Source organism: Colletotrichum higginsianum, chromosome 3 (genome assembly GCF_001672515.1).
Source record: "Colletotrichum higginsianum IMI 349063 chromosome 3, whole genome shotgun sequence".
Classification (NCBI taxonomy): Eukaryota; Fungi; Ascomycota; class Sordariomycetes; order Glomerellales; family Glomerellaceae; genus Colletotrichum; species Colletotrichum higginsianum.
The window spans coordinates 2,944,087-2,962,280 of NC_030956.1; the positions used below are offsets into that span (position 1 = coordinate 2,944,087).

Genomic DNA, 18,194 nt, shown 5'->3' on the forward strand with positions numbered 1-18,194 from the left:
GCATTTTGAATAGACACAAGTTTGAGCAACTGCCATAAGTTTGTCCCAACCGCCACCTACCTACCTAAGTAGAAGATAGCGAACTTGGCACGAAACTGAATGCCAACATTGGTCCTGGCCAGAACACACCTGAACCATCTACAACGTTCAGCTTGGGCCAGCAACTCTTCCCTCCCCATCGTTGTCTAGACCAGCCATGCCCCGGCTTCTGGAGACGGTCACGCTGCGGCCATGGTCGTTCTGTTACTTAATTATTACCCCTCCAAAACTCTGCCCGCTATCCGCTATCGGCTTTTGGATTGTCTTTCCCCCACGATGCTCGAGTTGTCGCCCAAATTTCGCAATATCTCTAAGTTATCGCGATAAGGTGTCCCTTTGAGCGTGGAGAGGCAACCGTTAATGTTTGCCCACACTCTCAAGTCTTTCCTTATCTGACTCTTGGGCCAAGCACAGGACAGGCGCGCATTAACCTAATGTCAGCTCTAGTCAGTGACAAACAGACCTTCGCCGTTCGCCGGACTTGTCCATGTGCCATTTCTACTTGCCATGCCGCAAATGACTTGATTGACTCGCCATTCGTCTCCACTTACGTGCTTTCATCCATCGCTAACCGCTGCTCGACGCAGTTGGGCAAAATTTACAAAATTTTGCACAACCCGTGACCCTGGCCAACTGTTGTCGCCGTGCTCTCCATACAAAACCTCTTGCTCCTCCATCTTTACCCCGTGCCCCTCAACTTGTGTGTGGAGGCTCTGGTATTATCTGATAAACCCTCAACTTTAACGTCAACTCCTTCTCTGCTTCTCTCCGCCCTTTCCCACCTGTTGAAACTCGACATTGCCAACGCCCAACAACTACTACACAATGGCTTTCGAACCCACCGCCGAGCGGCTCCTGCCGGCATCCAACTACCCCGAATCTCGAGTCCTCATTATCATGACGGGCGGAACCATCTGCATGCAGCCAACCGCCGACGGACTTCAGCCCATTGGAGGTTTCCTGAAGAATGCCATGGCCCCGCGCCCCTCGTTCAACGACAAGTCGTCGCCTCCAGGTACGTAGTTTGAAAGGCGCTATACACCCGGAAGTGATGAGCATATCATGAACATGAGCAATAGCTTGGCTTCTCAACATATCAAGGCTTCATATGCTTTGGACCGGAGAGTTTCTTTTATATTGGAAAGACAGTTTTCACAGCCTGCACGAACCTCCGCTACGTATGCCGGGTTTCACTAACAGCATACAGTTCAGCTTGAGGCCATCAAGGACGGCCAAAAAATAGTGCTCGACAGCTTGAGGACACCGCCAAGTGCCTACTCCCGCCACATTCGCTACGGCGTGTTGGAGTTCAACCCGTTACTTGACTCCAGTTCCATTTCGGCGGAAGGCTGGACCGAGATCGCCCAGACCATCAGAGAGAACTACCGCCTCTTCGACGGTTTTGTCGTTTTGCACGGCACTGACTCTCTGTCGTACACGGCTTCGGCTCTTTCCTTCATGCTTTCTGACCTAGGCAAGCCGGTTATCCTCACTGGCTCTCAGGCCTCCATCTTCGCCCTTCAATCGGACGCCGTCGACAACCTCCTGGGCTCGCTCATCATTGCAGGCACATTTGTCATCCCCGAGGTTGGCCTGTTCTTTCACCACAAGCTGTTCCGTGGCAACAGGACCAGCAAGGTTTCGTCCGCCGCCTTCGAGGCCTTTGCCAGTCCCAACTGCGAGCCTCTGGCCAAGGTCAACGGACTGGGTATCGATGTTAACTGGCCCATCGTGTTGAGACCTACCAGAATCGCCGAGCTTCAGGTCACGAAGCATCTCGACACCGCCCACGTCGCGTGTCTTAGGGTATTCCCCGGCATCCGGCCGGAGATGCTCGACTCGGTCCTGCGCGTTCCCGACCTGCGCGGTCTCATTCTTGAGACCTTCGGCATGGGTAACGCCCCCAGCGGTATTGACGGCAGCTTGACCAAGGTCATCAAAGCGGCCGTCGATCGCGGCGTCATCGTCGTCAACGTCAGCCAGTGCATGAGCGGTTTCGTCTCGCCCGTCTACGGCCCCGGAACGGAACTCGGTCGCGCCGGCGTTATTTTCGGCCTCGACCTCACCGCCGAGGCGGCTCTCACCAAGCTATCGTATCTGCTGGCCATTCCGAAACTCTCGCCTGCCGAGGTCAGCGCGCGAATGTCGCAGTCACTGCGCGGCGAAATGACCGAAATGGCACTCCCGGTATTTTCGCATCCATCTGGCTCACTCGACTCGGTCGTAGCCCGGCTAACGGCGTCAGAATCGGCATTTACCGTCCTCGGTTACGCCATACGAAACGGCGATGTCCGGACGGTGAAGGAGATCCTGGACAGCGACGCGCAGCGCGAGCTCCTGAAGATGGCTGACTACGCCGGCAACACTGTCGTTCACCTGGCCGCCGTCGGGCCCGATATCGAGATCCTGCGCGAGCTACTGACGAGGGGCGCCAGCGTGCATGCGCGGAACCGCGCCAACAACACACCGCTTTACCTCGCTGAGAAGACTGGCAAGGAGGAGTGCGTGCGTCTGTTAAAGGAGACGGGAGCGCATTTGTGGCAGGAAGAGGAGGCTATTCTGGGTTCTGTTCACGCATCTGCACCTGCACCTGGAGGAGTTCAAAAGTAGGAAACCTAAAATTTGTCATTTGGTCATGAGTGTTTGTAGGCGTTTCTAAGGATCGATGTTTGGAGGCCAAATTTCAAGGATGATGGCCAAACAATGCGATGAGCAAGCGTCTCTAAACTGGGGCCTGTTTGCTTTTGAGCGAGCTCTTTTCTTGCGCAGTTCTAAGGGCAAACTTCCTCTAACATATGCAATACAAATATCGCAGGGCTCTATGCATTTGTGTATATGACTTTGAGGAACACTCATCTTCGTGCATTTATTTTAGACCTCGTCGCAATTGGTGATCTTCTCAATCGAAGGGGTGGGCTTGAAGTCGAAATGGTACGAACACTGGAAGGGTAAGAATCAGGATCAACATTGTTAGCTCGTTATGATTGTATATTAATGCTGTGTTATCTCTTTAGTGAATGAGAATCTCAGTTGCTCTAGATTTTGTCCATCACCCGAAGACGTTGACTATGCCATCGCTTGTCCTGCTTCGCGAAAGAGGTCTTGCCTTTCATCTCGACCATAAAGTCGCATGCCCGAAGAAAACATCAACATGTGAAGTATTGGCCAACGTAACAATCCATAATCTGCCTGGCTGGTGTGTGCGTTATGAAGGTTATCAGTACGCGCCGTGGAAGACGGCTCTCACTGTTCCTTGGAACTCTCGGGAGGGGGGGGGGGGGGGGGGGTTGCCCGGGTCAGCCCCACTTTCATTCGGCGCTGTTTAGCGCGACTCAAAATTTTGGGAAACACTCTCATTTGCAACTGCAACCGATTGTTTCCCCTTCGTCATTGACTCGACACCACTCAGACGCCGACATCACCTACTACCCTGCGCTCGACACCCGCATGAGCGTCTGAACAGCCAGAACAGCGAGAAGCATTGAGACTCAATCCTCGATCATCCTTGGCGGAATACCTGCCCTTCTCAACCCTCGTCAAACCCCGGCCGACCGAACATCGCAGCTCTCTAAACCACCGAAGATGTCCGGCTCAACACAGCCCGCGGGATCCTCTCCGGCCCTCCCGCAGACACCTCCCCTCGTACACAACACGGCCATTGCGGCGTCGATAATCTGCCCGCTCATTATGCTGATCCCCCCGCGGCGCATCGACTGGCGCTTCTTCATGCTTACGACGGGCTTCTCGGCCTCGACGAACCAGCTCGCCTACGACTGGACGGGCCAGTCCATCTACCAGCGCGTGCAGTCGCGCTTCGCGCGCATGTTCCCCACGGCCCTGCCCGAGCAGGCCCAACGAACCAAGCAGCTCCTCCGCGAGGAGCGCATGCGCCGCGAGGGGCTGACGGAGGAGCAGATGCGCGCTATTGAGTACAAGAAGCGTAACCTCGCGCAGCGGCTCTGGTACGGCAGCGAGCCCGAGGACTGGGACGCCAAGAGAGGCGCCGAGCATGCTAAGGCGCTGGCGGAGGGCAAGGGGCTGGGCGACCTGATCGTGGAGCAGGTTTCCGAGGTCTGGAGCAGTGCGAAGAAGGAGGAAGGCAAAGAGGGCAAGGACGACAACGGCGATAAGAAGGCCTGAGTGGGTCGACGGCAGCAAGGCATCAATTAACGTGTAGGACTATTGAAATAGGGACCAGGAGCTGGCGTCAGTTCTTTATTTTGGTGGTGGTGGCGGCTCAATCCACATTTACACCTGGCGTTCAGGTTGAGCTTGGAAGGCATCTCTAGTTCGGTGGCCATATCACCCCTGGACATACTGTACATTACTGTTTAGCCAAGCAATGTAACGTAACAAAAAGCAAGCTCGGAGTGTTTTGGAAAACAACATTGAACCAATAATAAAGTTTTACACTACGGGCTGCCAGACGCTTATGCCCGTTTGCTATTTGACGCTCTCCTTTTTGTTTTCATTCCCCTCCCATATGATACCCGCTAGACGCCAACATGCATATTTTTACCATTCCCCTCCGCCTTTCCTCCTCTTATGTACACGCACACATGACCATCCTTACTCCTCACGACGCCTTCCTCCTCCCGGTTGTCGGCTGACCGTCGAGCCGCAGGTCTCCCAGCTTCTCTCCTAGCTGCGTTGCTGCCGGGCTCTTAGGGCCTCTTTTTGTTTCTGCTTCTTTATCTGCTTCTGCTTCTCGTAATCGTTGGCGTTGCGTCCTGTGAGAAGCTTACCCTTTGCTATGGATTCGGCTTTCTTGGCCGCCTTCTTGGCTGCGCGCGCCTCGATCCTTTCGTCAAACTGTGCCGTCCACGTCGCCAGGAGGCTGTCCACCTCGGCTCGGCGCTCGTCAGAGTCAGATGCGAGACCGAGCTCCTTCTTGATCGCTAGGCGCCGGTTCTCGATCTGCATCAGCCTTCGCCGTGCGGCGCGGTTGAGACCCTGGTGCTGTGGGTCGACGCCGCTGACCGAGCTGGGCGCGTTCGATGTGCTGTCACCAGCCACGGATGCGTTTGCGGGTTCGACCTTGCTGCGCGTCACTTCGATCACGAAGGGAAGCGGCTCGGCGTCCACCGCAGACGCCGGAGCGGGCGCGATGGCGGGCTCGCCAGATATCTCCACTTCTGCCGCCGGTGTCTGTTCGGCTTTCTCTTCGGCCGTCTTTTTGATCTCGTCTTCGACCTTCTCTTCAGCCTTGTCTCCAACGACTTCCTCAATTTTGTCGGTCTTCACAGGACTCTTCCTCTCTGTCTTCTTTCTTCTCGACCTCCTATCCTGACCGTTTGTCGTGGGCGACGCTGGCTGGGAATCCGGGTTCGGCGTGCTGGCCATGGAAGAAATCTGAGACGCCCCCGGTGCCGCAAGCTCCTCTCGTCTTTGCTTTCTACGCAAAGCCCGTTCGGCGCGTGCGATGGCCGCAGCCTGCTTCTTTTCGGCGGGGGTCGGCGGGACGTCTAAGTCCATGGCGTCAGTCGATCTCACGACAGCGTTCTGCTTTTTGGTGGGGTTAGAATGGCGGGCGGTAGAGGGACCCGGGGAGTCAGGCGAACCGTGGGTGCATTGAGCTTGGCGCCACCGTCCTCCATATCGGAGTCGGAATCAGCCTCGTAGGTTTTCTTGCCCATGGTGACAATTGACCTGTGTAGATTGTGTTTGTTTGTTCTTCTGTGTGTGGTTTCGTCACACGATGAAGAAACTCTGACATGCGACCCTTAGCTAATTAAAGCTTCCTTCAAGCGAAGGAGAAAAAAAAAATGTCATGGTTGCTTCGGTCAGGGGTCTTTTTATTATCTTATCACCACGTGATTGGAGCTCCCAAGACGTAACGGTCGCCACGAAGACTGTCTTCAAGGTTGTCGCGGAACATGTGGAAGGACCCCGGATTCTCTGACAGTGCACGGACGGAAGACTTTAGTCCGAGCCTCCGGCATCTTGGGTAGGGCTGTTCAGGGGCTCCAAGCAATGCTACAAAGCACCTGTCAAGGCTGGGAAGGTGTTGTCAGCTCCATAGCTGTCTTCCATGCATATCAGGAGCTCGTGGAAGGATGGACAAGAAGTAAAAGACGCATGTGTTGTCCAGAATACGTCATTGTACGGGCTCGGATAATTTCTTGTGTCGCGCTCGTGGAGTGTATGTGGCCCTGCCTTCACAACACGAGCGGCTTGCAGGTTGTGAGTGGCTGACAGCTGAGCCACCATTTGTCGTCGTCAGTGCTCCGGGCCTGCAGTCGTCGGTAGGATGCGGCCCATGCATGGTGTGGTGTGATCTGATGCCTAACAGAACTTCCGACTGGGTGTCGTCGACGAAGGCTTCTCAGATCGGAGGCACATTGACGGTAACATTGTCGCTTTACGAGAAGTCTACTTCGGTACCGCCCTTGACATGCTCTACCTGGTGCATCTCATAGAGCAGGTATAGGTGTAGTTTGGAAATATGAGCCAGGTAGTAGGTAAAGTTCACCAAAGGGAGGTTGGCTGGGAGGCGATGGACACTCCCTGTGGAGCAAGTGTTCTTGGGGATGCAATAAAGCGCTGTCATGGCTTCCACATTCCGGTCGGGCATGCCGTTAGGATCCATCAATAAGACATTTGATACTCCAAGGCCTTTGCTGGGGACCGACCCCGCATACACGAATCTTGCGGTCCTACAAACCAGCTCAAGAGAAAGCCGACGGAGAGTTAAGGCTGAAGGCTGCGTCAGGCGGGCCCCCTGCTAAACAGCGGCATAGCAGGTGATGGGATGATAAATGGAATGAACACCTGTTGGTGGTGGTGTTGCTCCCGTAACGCTATGGAGTCGGCGACGTTGTCCAGGGTCATGGCTCGCCGGAGGCTCTACGGAATGAGTTGTCGGGGGCCAGCATGGTGTCCGCAGGCTGCAGGCGCTGCATGCATCGGCAGTAGTCGACGCCGCCTGTAAGCCGGAGGATATTCCATTGTGTGTAAGTCACTATTGCTCTACCCTCTGAGGGGTTGCATGTAGGGCATACAGAACAGGCTAGCGTATAAAGCAGATAACTTGCTCATCGCAGTTGTTGGGGTCGCCGACCGACAGAAAAGGCAGAGGCGGCTCGAGAGTCCTTGTCAACCCCCGGGGGAGAACAAAAAGAAGAAAAGATAAAAATCCCAGGTGAGTAAGGTGCAAGCGTTCCGTAGAGGAAGGCGCCATGCCGGTTCGGCAGGCTGGTTACGCAACTGTCTGAAACTTGTGGGTCATCATGTTCCAAACATAGCACAGCTCGGGATGCAGAGTTGGATGTGGATGCCAGTCGTTGGTCAGCTACAAAGCGCTGCAGCCAAACAGAGACGCTGGAGAGCACCGTGTGGGTTCTCCCTTCTGGCCTCAAGGCTTCGCGACTTCGCCAGCACAGCGAAGCTGTGATCAACGCTACCTTTCCTGGTGTACGGTGTACTTCAAACCTGCCTAGGCAGGTAGTATCCAATGTTTTCGAGTCGCCCTCCTCACGTTCAAGTTTCGGCGGGGAAGGCGATGTCAGCAGAGGAGGCTGGGCTGGCAAAGCTGACACAGCCTCAAAGCCGGGACTACTGCAAGCCTACTGCACCCTGCTCAGACTCCCGTTTGGTGGTGGTTGTGCATGCTCTTCCCACATACTTCCCGTCATTGACATCCACACTGGCACACGCATTCAAAGGCACCGAGTCTGTGAGGTGGGCAGTGTTTGAGGTTGCCAAAGGTATTCGTCCACTCGTACACACACATGCCGGCCACGGGCTACCAACCACCAGTCACTTTGGGCTCCCACTTGGCGGCCTGGGCAAGAGAACAAGCACCGTGGTGTGCACCTTTTAGAAACAAGACAGGCAAGGTTTGTGTTTGAAAGATGGGTTTCTTAAAAGAAATAAACTCCTCGCTTTCCCCCTTCCCCCCCTACTGGACGCTGGAACGTGTCCTGCTTTATCCCTCGACCGACGACGACGACAACCTTGACTAGCCAAGTCCTCCCTTCACTCGTTTCTTCTATAATTCCTCATCGTAACCTCTGTTACCGGGCAGACCTTCTGTGCTCCGACACCCATTGCCCACCGTCTCTTTTCTCACTGGCCCGGTCATCCGAAGTGGTGTAGCTCAGGCTGTGCACAGGCATCACCCAACCCGCTAATTCGTAACTCGCCTCAACTACCGCACCGAGGTCGACCTGCAATTACCTCACGACATCGTTACGCTGCGGACAAGGCCGCTCACTCCGCCTGGACGTACAGAATACAGAGAAAAAGCTGGCCAGGTACGGATACCTGTCGGAGGTAATTTGCCTGCCACGACCCACCGCGCCCACGGATTCCTCGCTCATTGGCATCCACTAGGACCACCATCGCCAAACCCACTCCCACTCACACTCCTCCCGCTCAGCCATTGAACAATTTGGCTCAGCTTGTTGCTTCATTAAACAAATACCCACGACCGCCCCCCGAACCGCCCAACCACCCACGCGCACACCTCACTTCAACCTCCCGCTGTCACATTTCTCCGCGTTTTGTCCCTTTCTGGTACCTGCGCGATTCTCCATTTCGCACTAGTCCGATTCGCTTTGCCTCAGCTCAGCCCAGTGCCGCCGCTTGTAGAGCGAAATCAATTCGTCCCCGAGAAAAAGACCAAGGTCGCCCAGATTTCCATTCCACGGCCTGGTCTAAACCCGCTCATTCCTTTTCGCAATTGGCATCCCGATACCCATCACATCATGGCCTCCAACGACTACTACCATGTCAACAAACCGCCCGCGGCAGCGTCTCCTTCGCCTGCTCCCTACTACGGCGGGGGGGTGTACAACAACATCCCTTCCACCAGTTCCACGCCCGCCCCTCCCTATAGCTCAATACCAAACGCGCCCGGTGCCAGCCAACCACCACCGCGCCAGAACACCGTATCTCCCTTTGAGAGCGTCTTTGACGACCACGTCTACCCAGTAGATTCGACCCAGGACGGGTTTCGACACAACAGCCACACCCAGAGCCCCCATAACATGAACAGTATGAACGTGGAGCCCCAGCGCATGAACACGATGAACACGGTAGACACCGCCTACGGTGGCCACGGCCAAACGCCCTACAACCCGCACGACATGCATCAACCAAATCCCTACGCGCAGCAGGACACGGCCTACTACAGTCAATCTTCCATCTCCCCTGATGCCAGCAGACAGAACGTAGCCGACGATATTCCCCTGCAGAGCCGGCAGCCAACGCAGCCGCACAAGGACGTGGAAATGAACGACAACGACCACGTGTACGATGCACCCCAGGGTTCCCGACGGTCCAAGAGCCGGCGCGACAAGAAGAAGGTCGGCTTTGGCCAGCTCGGCATGTTTGGCGCCGACAGGAAGGGTATTCCGTGGGTGGTCTACATTTTCACATTGGTCCAGGTTGCAGTCTTCATAGCTGAAATCGTCAAGAATGGTAAGCGACCGCGAAAGAGAACGACTCGCCTCTTGTATGCTAACTTGCCACAGCCCAACTGACGGGTTCTCCCATCATGACGAAGCCCTCCTTCAACCCCATGATCGGACCTTCGACGTACGTAATGATCAACATGGGCGCTCGCTACGTCGCCTGCATGCACAATGTCAAGGGCATCCAAGATTTGGGTCAGCCCATAACCTGGCCTTGCCCGAACTCGACCTCGAACGATGCCGCCAACCCCTCGAATCAGTGCGGTCTGAGCGATTTGTGCGGCTTTGGCGGTGTGCCCGAGCCTACGTACACCGACATCAACCAGTCGCCGGAGCCTAATCAGTGGTTCCGCTTCATCACGCCCATATTCTTGCATGCGGGCCTCATCCATATCGGCTTCAACCTGCTTCTGCAGATGACCATAGGGAAAGAGATGGAGATAGCCATCGGTTCGATTCGATTCTTCTTGGTCTACGTGAGCGCCGGTATCTTCGGCAATGTCATGGGAGCGAACTACGCCGGCGTCATGGCGGCATCAACAGGTGCTTCAGGTGCGCTGTTTGGTGTTATTGCCCTCACTCTGCTCGATCTTTTGTATTCCTGGAAGGACCGACGCAGCCCCGTTAAGGATCTGATGTTCATCCTGCTGGACATTGTCATTTCCTTCGTCCTGGGGCTCCTGCCAGGTCTCGACAACTTCGCCCATATTGGCGGTTTCTTGATGGGCCTGGCGCTTGGCGTCTGTGTCTTGCATTCCCCTAACTCGTTGAGACGGAAAATGGGAGCCGAAGACCCGTCGTACGCTTCAATGCAGCTTAACCCTAACCAGGGCCCGCCTCACTTCTTGAAGAACCCGGTCGGGTTCTTTAAAGGTCGGAAGCCGCTCTGGTGGGCATGGTGGTTGGTCAGAGCCGGCTTTTTGCTGACCGTCGTCATTGTCTTCATCGTCTTGCTCAACAACTTCTACATCTACCACAACACTTGCAGCTGGTGCAAATACCTCAGCTGCATTGTAAGTTAGACAGCCAACCGCATTTGGGCCGTTTGCTAACTCGAAACTAGCCTGTCAACAACTGGTGTGAACTCGACAATTTTAAAATTACTTCATCTTAAAGGAACGGACAGTATCATCACAGAATCAGCCGAACCTATGCATTAGGTCACGTACTTTGGCAGAAAGGGTTTCATGGTTTGCATTGCTCAGCGACGGCGTCCGGTTAACGATGAGTGTTTTACTAAGGGAAAGATGGGTTACCCGATTACCGTAACAGAGACAAACAGCCTTCATAGACCATACATATACCAGCAAGGGGTGGTCCAGGTTCTCCATTTGTTGGCAACCGGCCGACTAGCGATCCTCGGCAACAAATAAACCGTTGCAACGTTCTTCTCAACGTGTTAATGCGGCGCTGTCTTGGCTACCCCGCAAATCGAGTAATGGGCTGAACGCTGTTACGTGTTCGGAATTCGGCCCATCTTAGTTGGATTGAATAAATACTGCGTTCTTGTCTGGGAGATGAGCTCTTTCTCGTCCTCTTGACGATGCGAATGTGAACCACTTACCACTGTCGGGGCCTGTCAGTTGGTCTCGGAAACGCCCCTTCACCAGTGTTGAAGACCGGCCCAATCGTGTCAAATCATGTGTTTCATAGTTTTGAGTGACGTTTCGGGTTGGTTGCAAAATCTACCTGAATGATGATACCTAGATGATCTCTTGTTTGCATGACTTAGCTGAGCGGACTTGACCGGCCGCCGTTGATATCTCTGAAGAATGGATGTCTGAAGGACCAAAAGAACCTTGTTTTTCTGCCAGCCGCGTTCGATTATAAACTGCGCTGGTCACTCATTCATTCCAGTTCTCTTTATCGAGTCCTTCACTCTGTCTCTATTACATCAGGATACGTTGATCATTGTTGTATTAGTGTATCCATCGGCCAGGTTTCAGCGTGGATGAAGAGGGGTTCCGCCAGAGTATTCGTATGCTGTGCACTTCGGGATCACGTTCATTGACATTCCATCCTTCACAAGCCATCAATGGACGGCATCACGAAGCTGATTGAACTATCGCTGAAAGACTGCCATATATGTTCACCAACAGCAGCCACAGGCGGTGGTGGTGGTGCCTGACGTCTGAATGAGCCACCACTGCTCCCGGGGAAGCCAAGAGGAGTGAGTGTGACAACGTTCTGTCGCGTGCATGACTGCTGAGTCATCACGTCGCGCCTTGTGCCTGTATCAATTAAGGGTGGGTCTTCCACGTCACGTCCAGGCGTGGCGCGTCGCGACACCCACCTTAATTGATTTCCACAAGTCTTATCGTAGCAACAACCCAACAACCCTCCCCCGATTTCCTTTACTATGAGTTCGGGTTGATGCCCTTCATTCAATCCTGTTCTTCCCAAACAACGCCATACACCCACAATGGCTACAGTACTTCCTCAGAAGCGGGTGCTTGGTGAAACACCAAGCACCCGTCGCAACATCCCGTCGACGCCGTCATCTCTCAAGAAGCGCAAAGTTGAAGGCTTCTCATCCTCGCCTGCACACCACTTCGGCCCCCAGAGGAACTCAAAGGGTCTCCCGGGCTCCAGTCAACCTAAGAGTGCTTTTGAATCCGAAGTCCTCGAGAAATTGAGCCAGGACATTGCCGACCGCAAGCAGAACAATACCGAGAAAGACCAGGCATGGGAGCGCCCTCCCCTCGTCGACTTCAACCCAGCAAGGGACAACCTTATCTTCCAGCAAATCGAGGCCGAGGAGGGCAGTCTACATGGCGGGCGCGCTACGGTGAAGCTGTTCGGTGTCACCGAGAAGGGCCACTCGGTGATGCTGCACGTCACCGACTTCAAGCACTACCTCTACGTCGCCGCCCCAGTGGCATTTCGACCTGAAGACTGCAATGCATTCAAAGCCTATCTCGAGTCACAGGTGGCGCAGCACCAGCCATGCATCCACTCAGTTGCCTTTTTAATGAGAGAAAACATCTATGGTTTCCAAGGAAACGTCAAGAGCCCCTACTTGAAGATCACGGTCATGGACCCCAAGTTCATCAGCAGGGTCCGGACAACAATCGAGTCGGGCAATGCCAACTGGAAGGGCTTATGGAAGGGCATGGATGGTGGCGTTATGACTTTCGACAACATTCAATTTGTTCTTCGTTTCATGGTGGATTGCAAGGTGTGTTTTCCGGCCTCGCTTTTGATAAACGAAGCTAACTGGCGTCGATCAGATCTTCGGCATGTCGTGGGTTGAAGCACCCGCGACTAAGTACCAAGTCATCCCCCAACCACAGCGGCAATCCAACTGCCAAATCGAAGCCGAAATCAGCTACCTCGATCTGATTGCTCACAAGCCAGTGGGAGAGTGGTCCAAGATGGCTCCCCTGAGAATAATGTCCTTTGATATCGAGTGCGCCGGACGCAAGGGCATCTTCCCGGAAGCAACACACGACCCCGTTATTCAGATTGCCAACGTTGTAACGAGATACGGAGAGAAGAAGCCGTTTGTGCGAAATGTGTTCTGCCTGGATACCACCAGTCCCATCGTCGCGACACAGATTCTGGACTTCCAAAAGGAGGAGAAGATGCTCAGCGAGTGGCAAAAGTTCCTCATTAAGGTGGACCCAGACATCCTTATTGGATACAACATTGCCAATTTCGATTTTCCCTATCTTCTTGACCGAGCCAAACACCTCAAGGTTTCAGGATTTGAGTACTGGTCTCGTATCCCAAGCATGCCCTCCAGGGCCAAGGAGACCAACTTCTCCAGCAAGCAGATGGGTAACCGCGACAGCAAAGCCACAAACACCAACGGACGTCTCCAACTGGATCTTCTGCAGCTTGTTCAGCGCGACCATCACCTCCGTAGTTACACGCTCAACTCCGTGTGTTCGCAATTTTTGGGAGAACAGAAGGAAGACGTCCACCACACAATGATTACAGAGTTGTTCAATGGAACCCCTGAATCGCGCCGACGTCTTGCGCTATACTGCCTGAAGGACGCCTACCTGCCGCAGCGGTTGATGGACAAGCTGTCTTGCCTCGAAAACTACACGGAAATGGCCAGAGTCACTGGTATCCCCTTCAACTTTTTGTTGTCCCGAGGCCAGCAGGTTAAGTTCATCAGCCAGCTCTTCCGAAAAGCTCTTGAGCAGAAGCTCGTCATCCCCAACATGAGATCCGAGGGCAGCGACGAACAGTACGAAGGTGCCACGGTCATTGAGCCGACTCGAGGATACTACGACGTGCCCGTTGCAACCCTTGATTTCGCCTCCCTGTATCCCAGTATCATGCAGGCCCACAACCTCTGCTACACAACTCTGGTCAACAAGAAGGCGATCGAGAAGTTCCAGTTGAAGAAGGACGAAGACTATATTGTCACGCCAAACGGCGATACCTTCGTGACTAACAAACAACGCAAAGGTCTACTGGCGCAGATTTTGGAGGAACTGTTGTCAGCCAGGAAGCAGGCCAAACGTGAACTCGCTGTGGAAACGGATCCCTTCAAGAAGGCTGTGCTAAACGGTCGACAATTGGCTTTGAAGATCAGTGCAAACTCGGTGTACGGACTCACGGGTGCAACAACTGGCAAACTGCCCTGTCTCGAGATCGCCAGTAGTACGACAAGTTTCGGTCGACAGATGATTATGAAGACCAAGGAGGAGGTGGAAAAAAAGTACTGCATTGCCAACGGCTACTCCCACGATGCGCAGGTCATCTACGGCGACACTGATTCGGTCATGGTCAAGTTTGGCACCAAGGACTTGCCCGAGGCGATGAAGCTTGGCGAAGAAGCCGCGAACCACGTATCGTCCAAGTTTGTCAAGCCCATCAAGCTGGAGTTCGAGAAGGTGTACTACCCTTATCTTCTCATCAACAAGAAGCGGTACGCCGGTCTGTACTGGACCAAGCCGGAGAAGTACGACAAGATGGACACGAAGGGTATCGAGACGGTGCGACGAGACAACTGTCTCCTTGTGCAAACTGTGATTGAAAAGGTGCTTCGCATGATCCTGATCGATCAAGATGTACAGGGTGCTCAAGAGTATGTCTGACGGGTCCCGATTTCGGAAACGCTGTAGACTGACCGTTTTTTTCATAGCTATGTCAAGGACACCATCGCAGACTTGCTGCAGAACAAGGTGGACATGTCGAAGCTAGTCATCACAAAGGCACTCACCAAAGATGACTACGCCGCGAAGCAAGCCCATGTAGAGCTTGCGCAGAGGATGAAGAAGCGCGACGCTGGCTCGGCACCGGGTCTCGGTGATCGAGTGGCGTATGTGATGATCAAGGGCCCAGCGGGTTCCAAGAATTACGAAAAATCGGAGGACCCCATCTACGTGCTTGAGAACAACGTGCCGATCGACACAAGATATTACCTCGACAACCAGCTTGCGAAGCCCCTGGGTAGGATCTTCGAGCCCATCTTGGGCGAGACGAAAGCGAACTCGCTTCTGACGGGAGCACACACGCGGACGATCGCAGTATCGGCGCCGACGGTCGGAGGACTGATGAAGTTTGCAAAGAAGACGCAGACGTGCATGGGATGCAAGAAACCGCTCAGAGGCAAGGAGGAGAGCGCAGGGGCTGTGTGCTCGGATTGCGCGCCTCGGGTCGGCGAACTGTACAAGAAGACGCTCGACAAGGTGTCGGATCTCGAGGTGCGGTTCGGACGGCTCTGGACTCAATGCCAGCGTTGCCAGGGTAGCATGCACTGCGAAGTGATTTGCAGCAGCAAGGACTGCCCCATCTTTTACATGCGCATGAAGGCGAAGAAGGATTTAGAAGATGCAGGGAAGGAGCTGACGAGGTTCGACTTTGACCAGGCGGCCATCTGGTAAGAATGGTGATGCCAAGCCAATGGACAGCAGGGTGAGGGGGCGATTTTTTCACGACGATAAGCTTCGTCTTTTTCCCATGAGCCGGCCCAAGGAGACGCTGCAGATGCAGATGCAGCAGCAGCAGCCGCAGCAGCAGCATCAGTGTTGGTGTTGGTGTGGAGGGTCTGCGCAGAGAGGGAGGGAGTGGCAAAGCAGACATGTGGTTTCGGAATAGGCGTTTGTCGGCGTTGACTAGTTTCTATGGACATCGTAGGGACGCGTGGAGACTAGCTCGGGAGGGAGGCGAGGCCTGGAAACGGGATCCAGAAGTTTTCGAGAGGAGAAAAACACGTAACATGAGATTCAGGACGGAGAACCATCATCCATTCATCGGGAAGAACCGGAAGGGAGATTAGGGAGGGAGTGGTTCTGTTGTGTATGTAGTATGAAACGGCCATAATATGAAGGGAACTAGAAGAGGAGAAACGAAGCCTAGGCTGCGGCATTATTTCGCGTTTGTATGTGCCTTTGTCTCCTCACACACACACACACACACACACACACACACACCTCTAATGGGCAAGTTCCGCTGTGGGAATCGGAAATGTGTTTCTCTGGCCGAGAGTTCTGGTTGTGTATGTGAATTGAGTAAAAGACTGATGGGAGCATCGCTGTGGTTGGGGAGGCGCCGCCGGGCGGCGGAGAGGCGGAATAAACAAAGTGTCTTCGGTTCGCAACCGCCGCCGCCCAGATCCAGGACCCAGGGTCTTGCCTTACAGGTAACAGCATACCTAGGTAGGTACCCAGCTGCTGTTGGACCGGCGTTGGGTGACCCACTACACTCTAGTCTATTCGCACCTATTTATCCAGGTACGGCTACTACTGTACAGAACACCCACGTCGTCCGCCGCCGCCGCCGCCGCCGCCGCCGCCTCGTTTCTCCACGCGGGACTCCCCTCTTTTTGAGTTGTTATCAATCAGTCTCCTTCTCCCTTCCTACCTCTGTACCGTGTTAGGCCGAGGAGTCTTGAACTGTGTTACTGGGACTGCGAGGACGGTCGACAAACTAACTTTCCAAAGCGAAGGCGGGATGGCGTTGGTCAATGAAACCCGACGTGTCCGTCAAATGTCCCAGATGAATCGAAACCTCGAGCTCGAGCTCTAAAACCAGGGCACTGCAGGTCCATCGCGGCCATGATACATGCGTCTCGGTAGCCAATGCTGGCGTTCGTATTATTCACGGCGGGAACTCATTACGTACGTGCCGAGAGCTTTTTGCTGGAGAACTACAGACAACTAGCTTGCTGGCCACCTCACCTACGCACATAGTTGGTTGCGCAGCTCTTGCGACGGACGTGGAGGGCTTGACAGGATCGATTAAGAGGCTTCGGTAATACTTTCGCTTTGAGACCTGAGAGAGGGGCCACAGTCTTAGCGGTCCAGCACACAGTAGCCAAGCAACTCAATTCCGAGATTGGCGGACCCTCCCTCCCGCCGTCCACCGGAACCGCTGCGAGATCAAAAGTGATGATGGCCCCGGAGTACCACCGGAGGAAGTAAACCCCTCCTCTGGCGCCAAAATTCGCGGTACATGGCCGACCTCTCACATACACACACACACACACACACACACACACGCATGCACACGCGACCAGACAGGGCGAGCTCGGGGGATGGTCGGGACTCGGGGCGGCAGAGGCGAGTGAGGGGCAGGAAGTTGAAGGCGGCAAAGGAGGGGAGGAGGGAGGAGAAGGGGCGAGGTCGGCGGGGTTCATTGGAGAATGGCTGCCGTCGCATTCTGTCAGGGTTACGTCGCACTCTCGCTCGACTTCCAGCTCAGCGCAGCTGGCAGGCCGTCATCGACTCATTGATTCGTTTTGTCTTTTTTTTCTTGTCGTTTGTCGCCCAACCCAACCAACTCCCAAAAGGCTCCCCCGGCCGCTCTTCACTTCCGATCGCGGAAGCGCGACTCGGCCGCCCGAAAAACGGCGCTGCTCTGCTTTGCCAATCTATCCTGTCACGGCAACACTGACCTCCCGTCTGCTGCCCAGTCGCATCGAGCCGCGCCCGGACTTACGAATTGCCATGATCAATCGACATGTGTCCAACCTGTCGCACGTCTCCCTACTCTCCCAGACCTCCTTATCTGACATTTCAGCTGGCTCCTATGGAGCAACCATGCACGAGAGACTATTACGCCGCCTCCATCATGGGCAGCAGCGGTGCAGCAGCGCACACCTCTCGGGAGACAATCCGTACAGCCATCTGCTGCGTCGATTCGTCGATCCAGCGGCATTTCCTCCTGGCGTTGTGAGACATCAAGACACAGGTATCTTAAGTGTTGATTGCGGCGGCCAATAGCAGGCTCCCGATAGACACTCGTTCCCTGAGGCATGGGAGTCATTGCTGCCGGCTCTTGTTCGAGTGGCACGCCAGGGCATGCAAGCCCGATTTACAATGACAGTAGCCCCTTTGATCCTCGAGTGATGGACGACGCCAAGGGGGGGAGGAGGGGAGAAGTGACCCGTACGTGCGGAAGCATGTGCCAGCGGAACCTCAAAAGGGGGGGCAAGTGTCCCAAAACTGCCGCGAGCCATGCAACTGTTGAATGACGTCCCCAGGTTCTGGCTGGTCTTGGAATACGCGCGCCGGCCATTAACGATGGGGCCTATGGAGGCACATCTCATCTTCAGGCATGGTTCCTCCTCCCGATTCCGAATATGGAGACCCTTGAAAAGGCATAGACCAGGGCCATCCCTGGCGGCGGCCCCAGTGCACTGCGTGGCAGCTCGGGTCGCCGCTCGCCGCCTCCGGGATCGCAACGCTCGTGCGGCTGGGCACCCATTGTCCTTTGTGATGACTCTGAATAATTCACACTCGCCGAGCAAATCAGAGCGCTGCATGAAGGGACCTTGTA

The 18,194-nt window shown here is 54.6% G+C and overlaps 5 protein-coding genes across 5 annotated transcripts; 4 read left to right on the top strand and 1 right to left on the bottom strand.

Moving 5' to 3' along the window:
• Positions 1 to 864: 864 nt before the first annotated feature.
• Positions 865 to 2,649, top strand: CH63R_04432 (Asparaginase; the record flags this gene model as incomplete). The annotated part of the gene is made up of 2 exons (XM_018299407.1): positions 865 to 1,054; positions 1,247 to 2,649. The coding sequence occupies 2 exons, from the start codon at positions 865 to 867 to the stop codon at positions 2,647 to 2,649; spliced, it is 1,593 nt and encodes a 530-aa protein (XP_018160653.1).
• Positions 2,650 to 3,621: 972 nt separating this feature from the next.
• Positions 3,622 to 4,179, top strand: CH63R_04433 (Rhomboid family membrane protein; the record flags this gene model as incomplete). The annotated part of the gene is made up of 1 exon (XM_018299408.1): positions 3,622 to 4,179. The coding sequence occupies one exon, from the start codon at positions 3,622 to 3,624 to the stop codon at positions 4,177 to 4,179; it is 558 nt and encodes a 185-aa protein (XP_018160654.1).
• Positions 4,180 to 4,680: 501 nt separating this feature from the next.
• Positions 4,681 to 5,675, bottom strand: CH63R_04434 (uncharacterized protein; the record flags this gene model as incomplete). The annotated part of the gene is made up of 2 exons (XM_018299409.1): positions 4,681 to 5,541; positions 5,601 to 5,675. The coding sequence occupies 2 exons, from the start codon at positions 5,673 to 5,675 to the stop codon at positions 4,681 to 4,683; spliced, it is 936 nt and encodes a 311-aa protein (XP_018160655.1).
• Positions 5,676 to 8,747: 3,072 nt separating this feature from the next.
• CH63R_04435 (Rhomboid-like protein) lies at positions 8,748 to 10,569 on the top strand (the record flags this gene model as incomplete). Its single annotated transcript, XM_018299410.1, has 3 exons — positions 8,748 to 9,462; positions 9,516 to 10,468; positions 10,519 to 10,569. The coding sequence occupies 3 exons, from the start codon at positions 8,748 to 8,750 to the stop codon at positions 10,567 to 10,569; spliced, it is 1,719 nt and encodes a 572-aa protein (XP_018160656.1).
• Positions 10,570 to 11,877: 1,308 nt separating this feature from the next.
• Positions 11,878 to 15,298, top strand: CH63R_04436 (DNA polymerase; the record flags this gene model as incomplete). The annotated part of the gene is made up of 3 exons (XM_018299411.1): positions 11,878 to 12,633; positions 12,686 to 14,499; positions 14,557 to 15,298. 3 exons carry the CDS (start codon positions 11,878 to 11,880, stop codon positions 15,296 to 15,298), a joined length of 3,312 nt encoding a protein of 1,103 aa, XP_018160657.1.
• Positions 15,299 to 18,194: the final 2,896 nt, after the last annotated feature.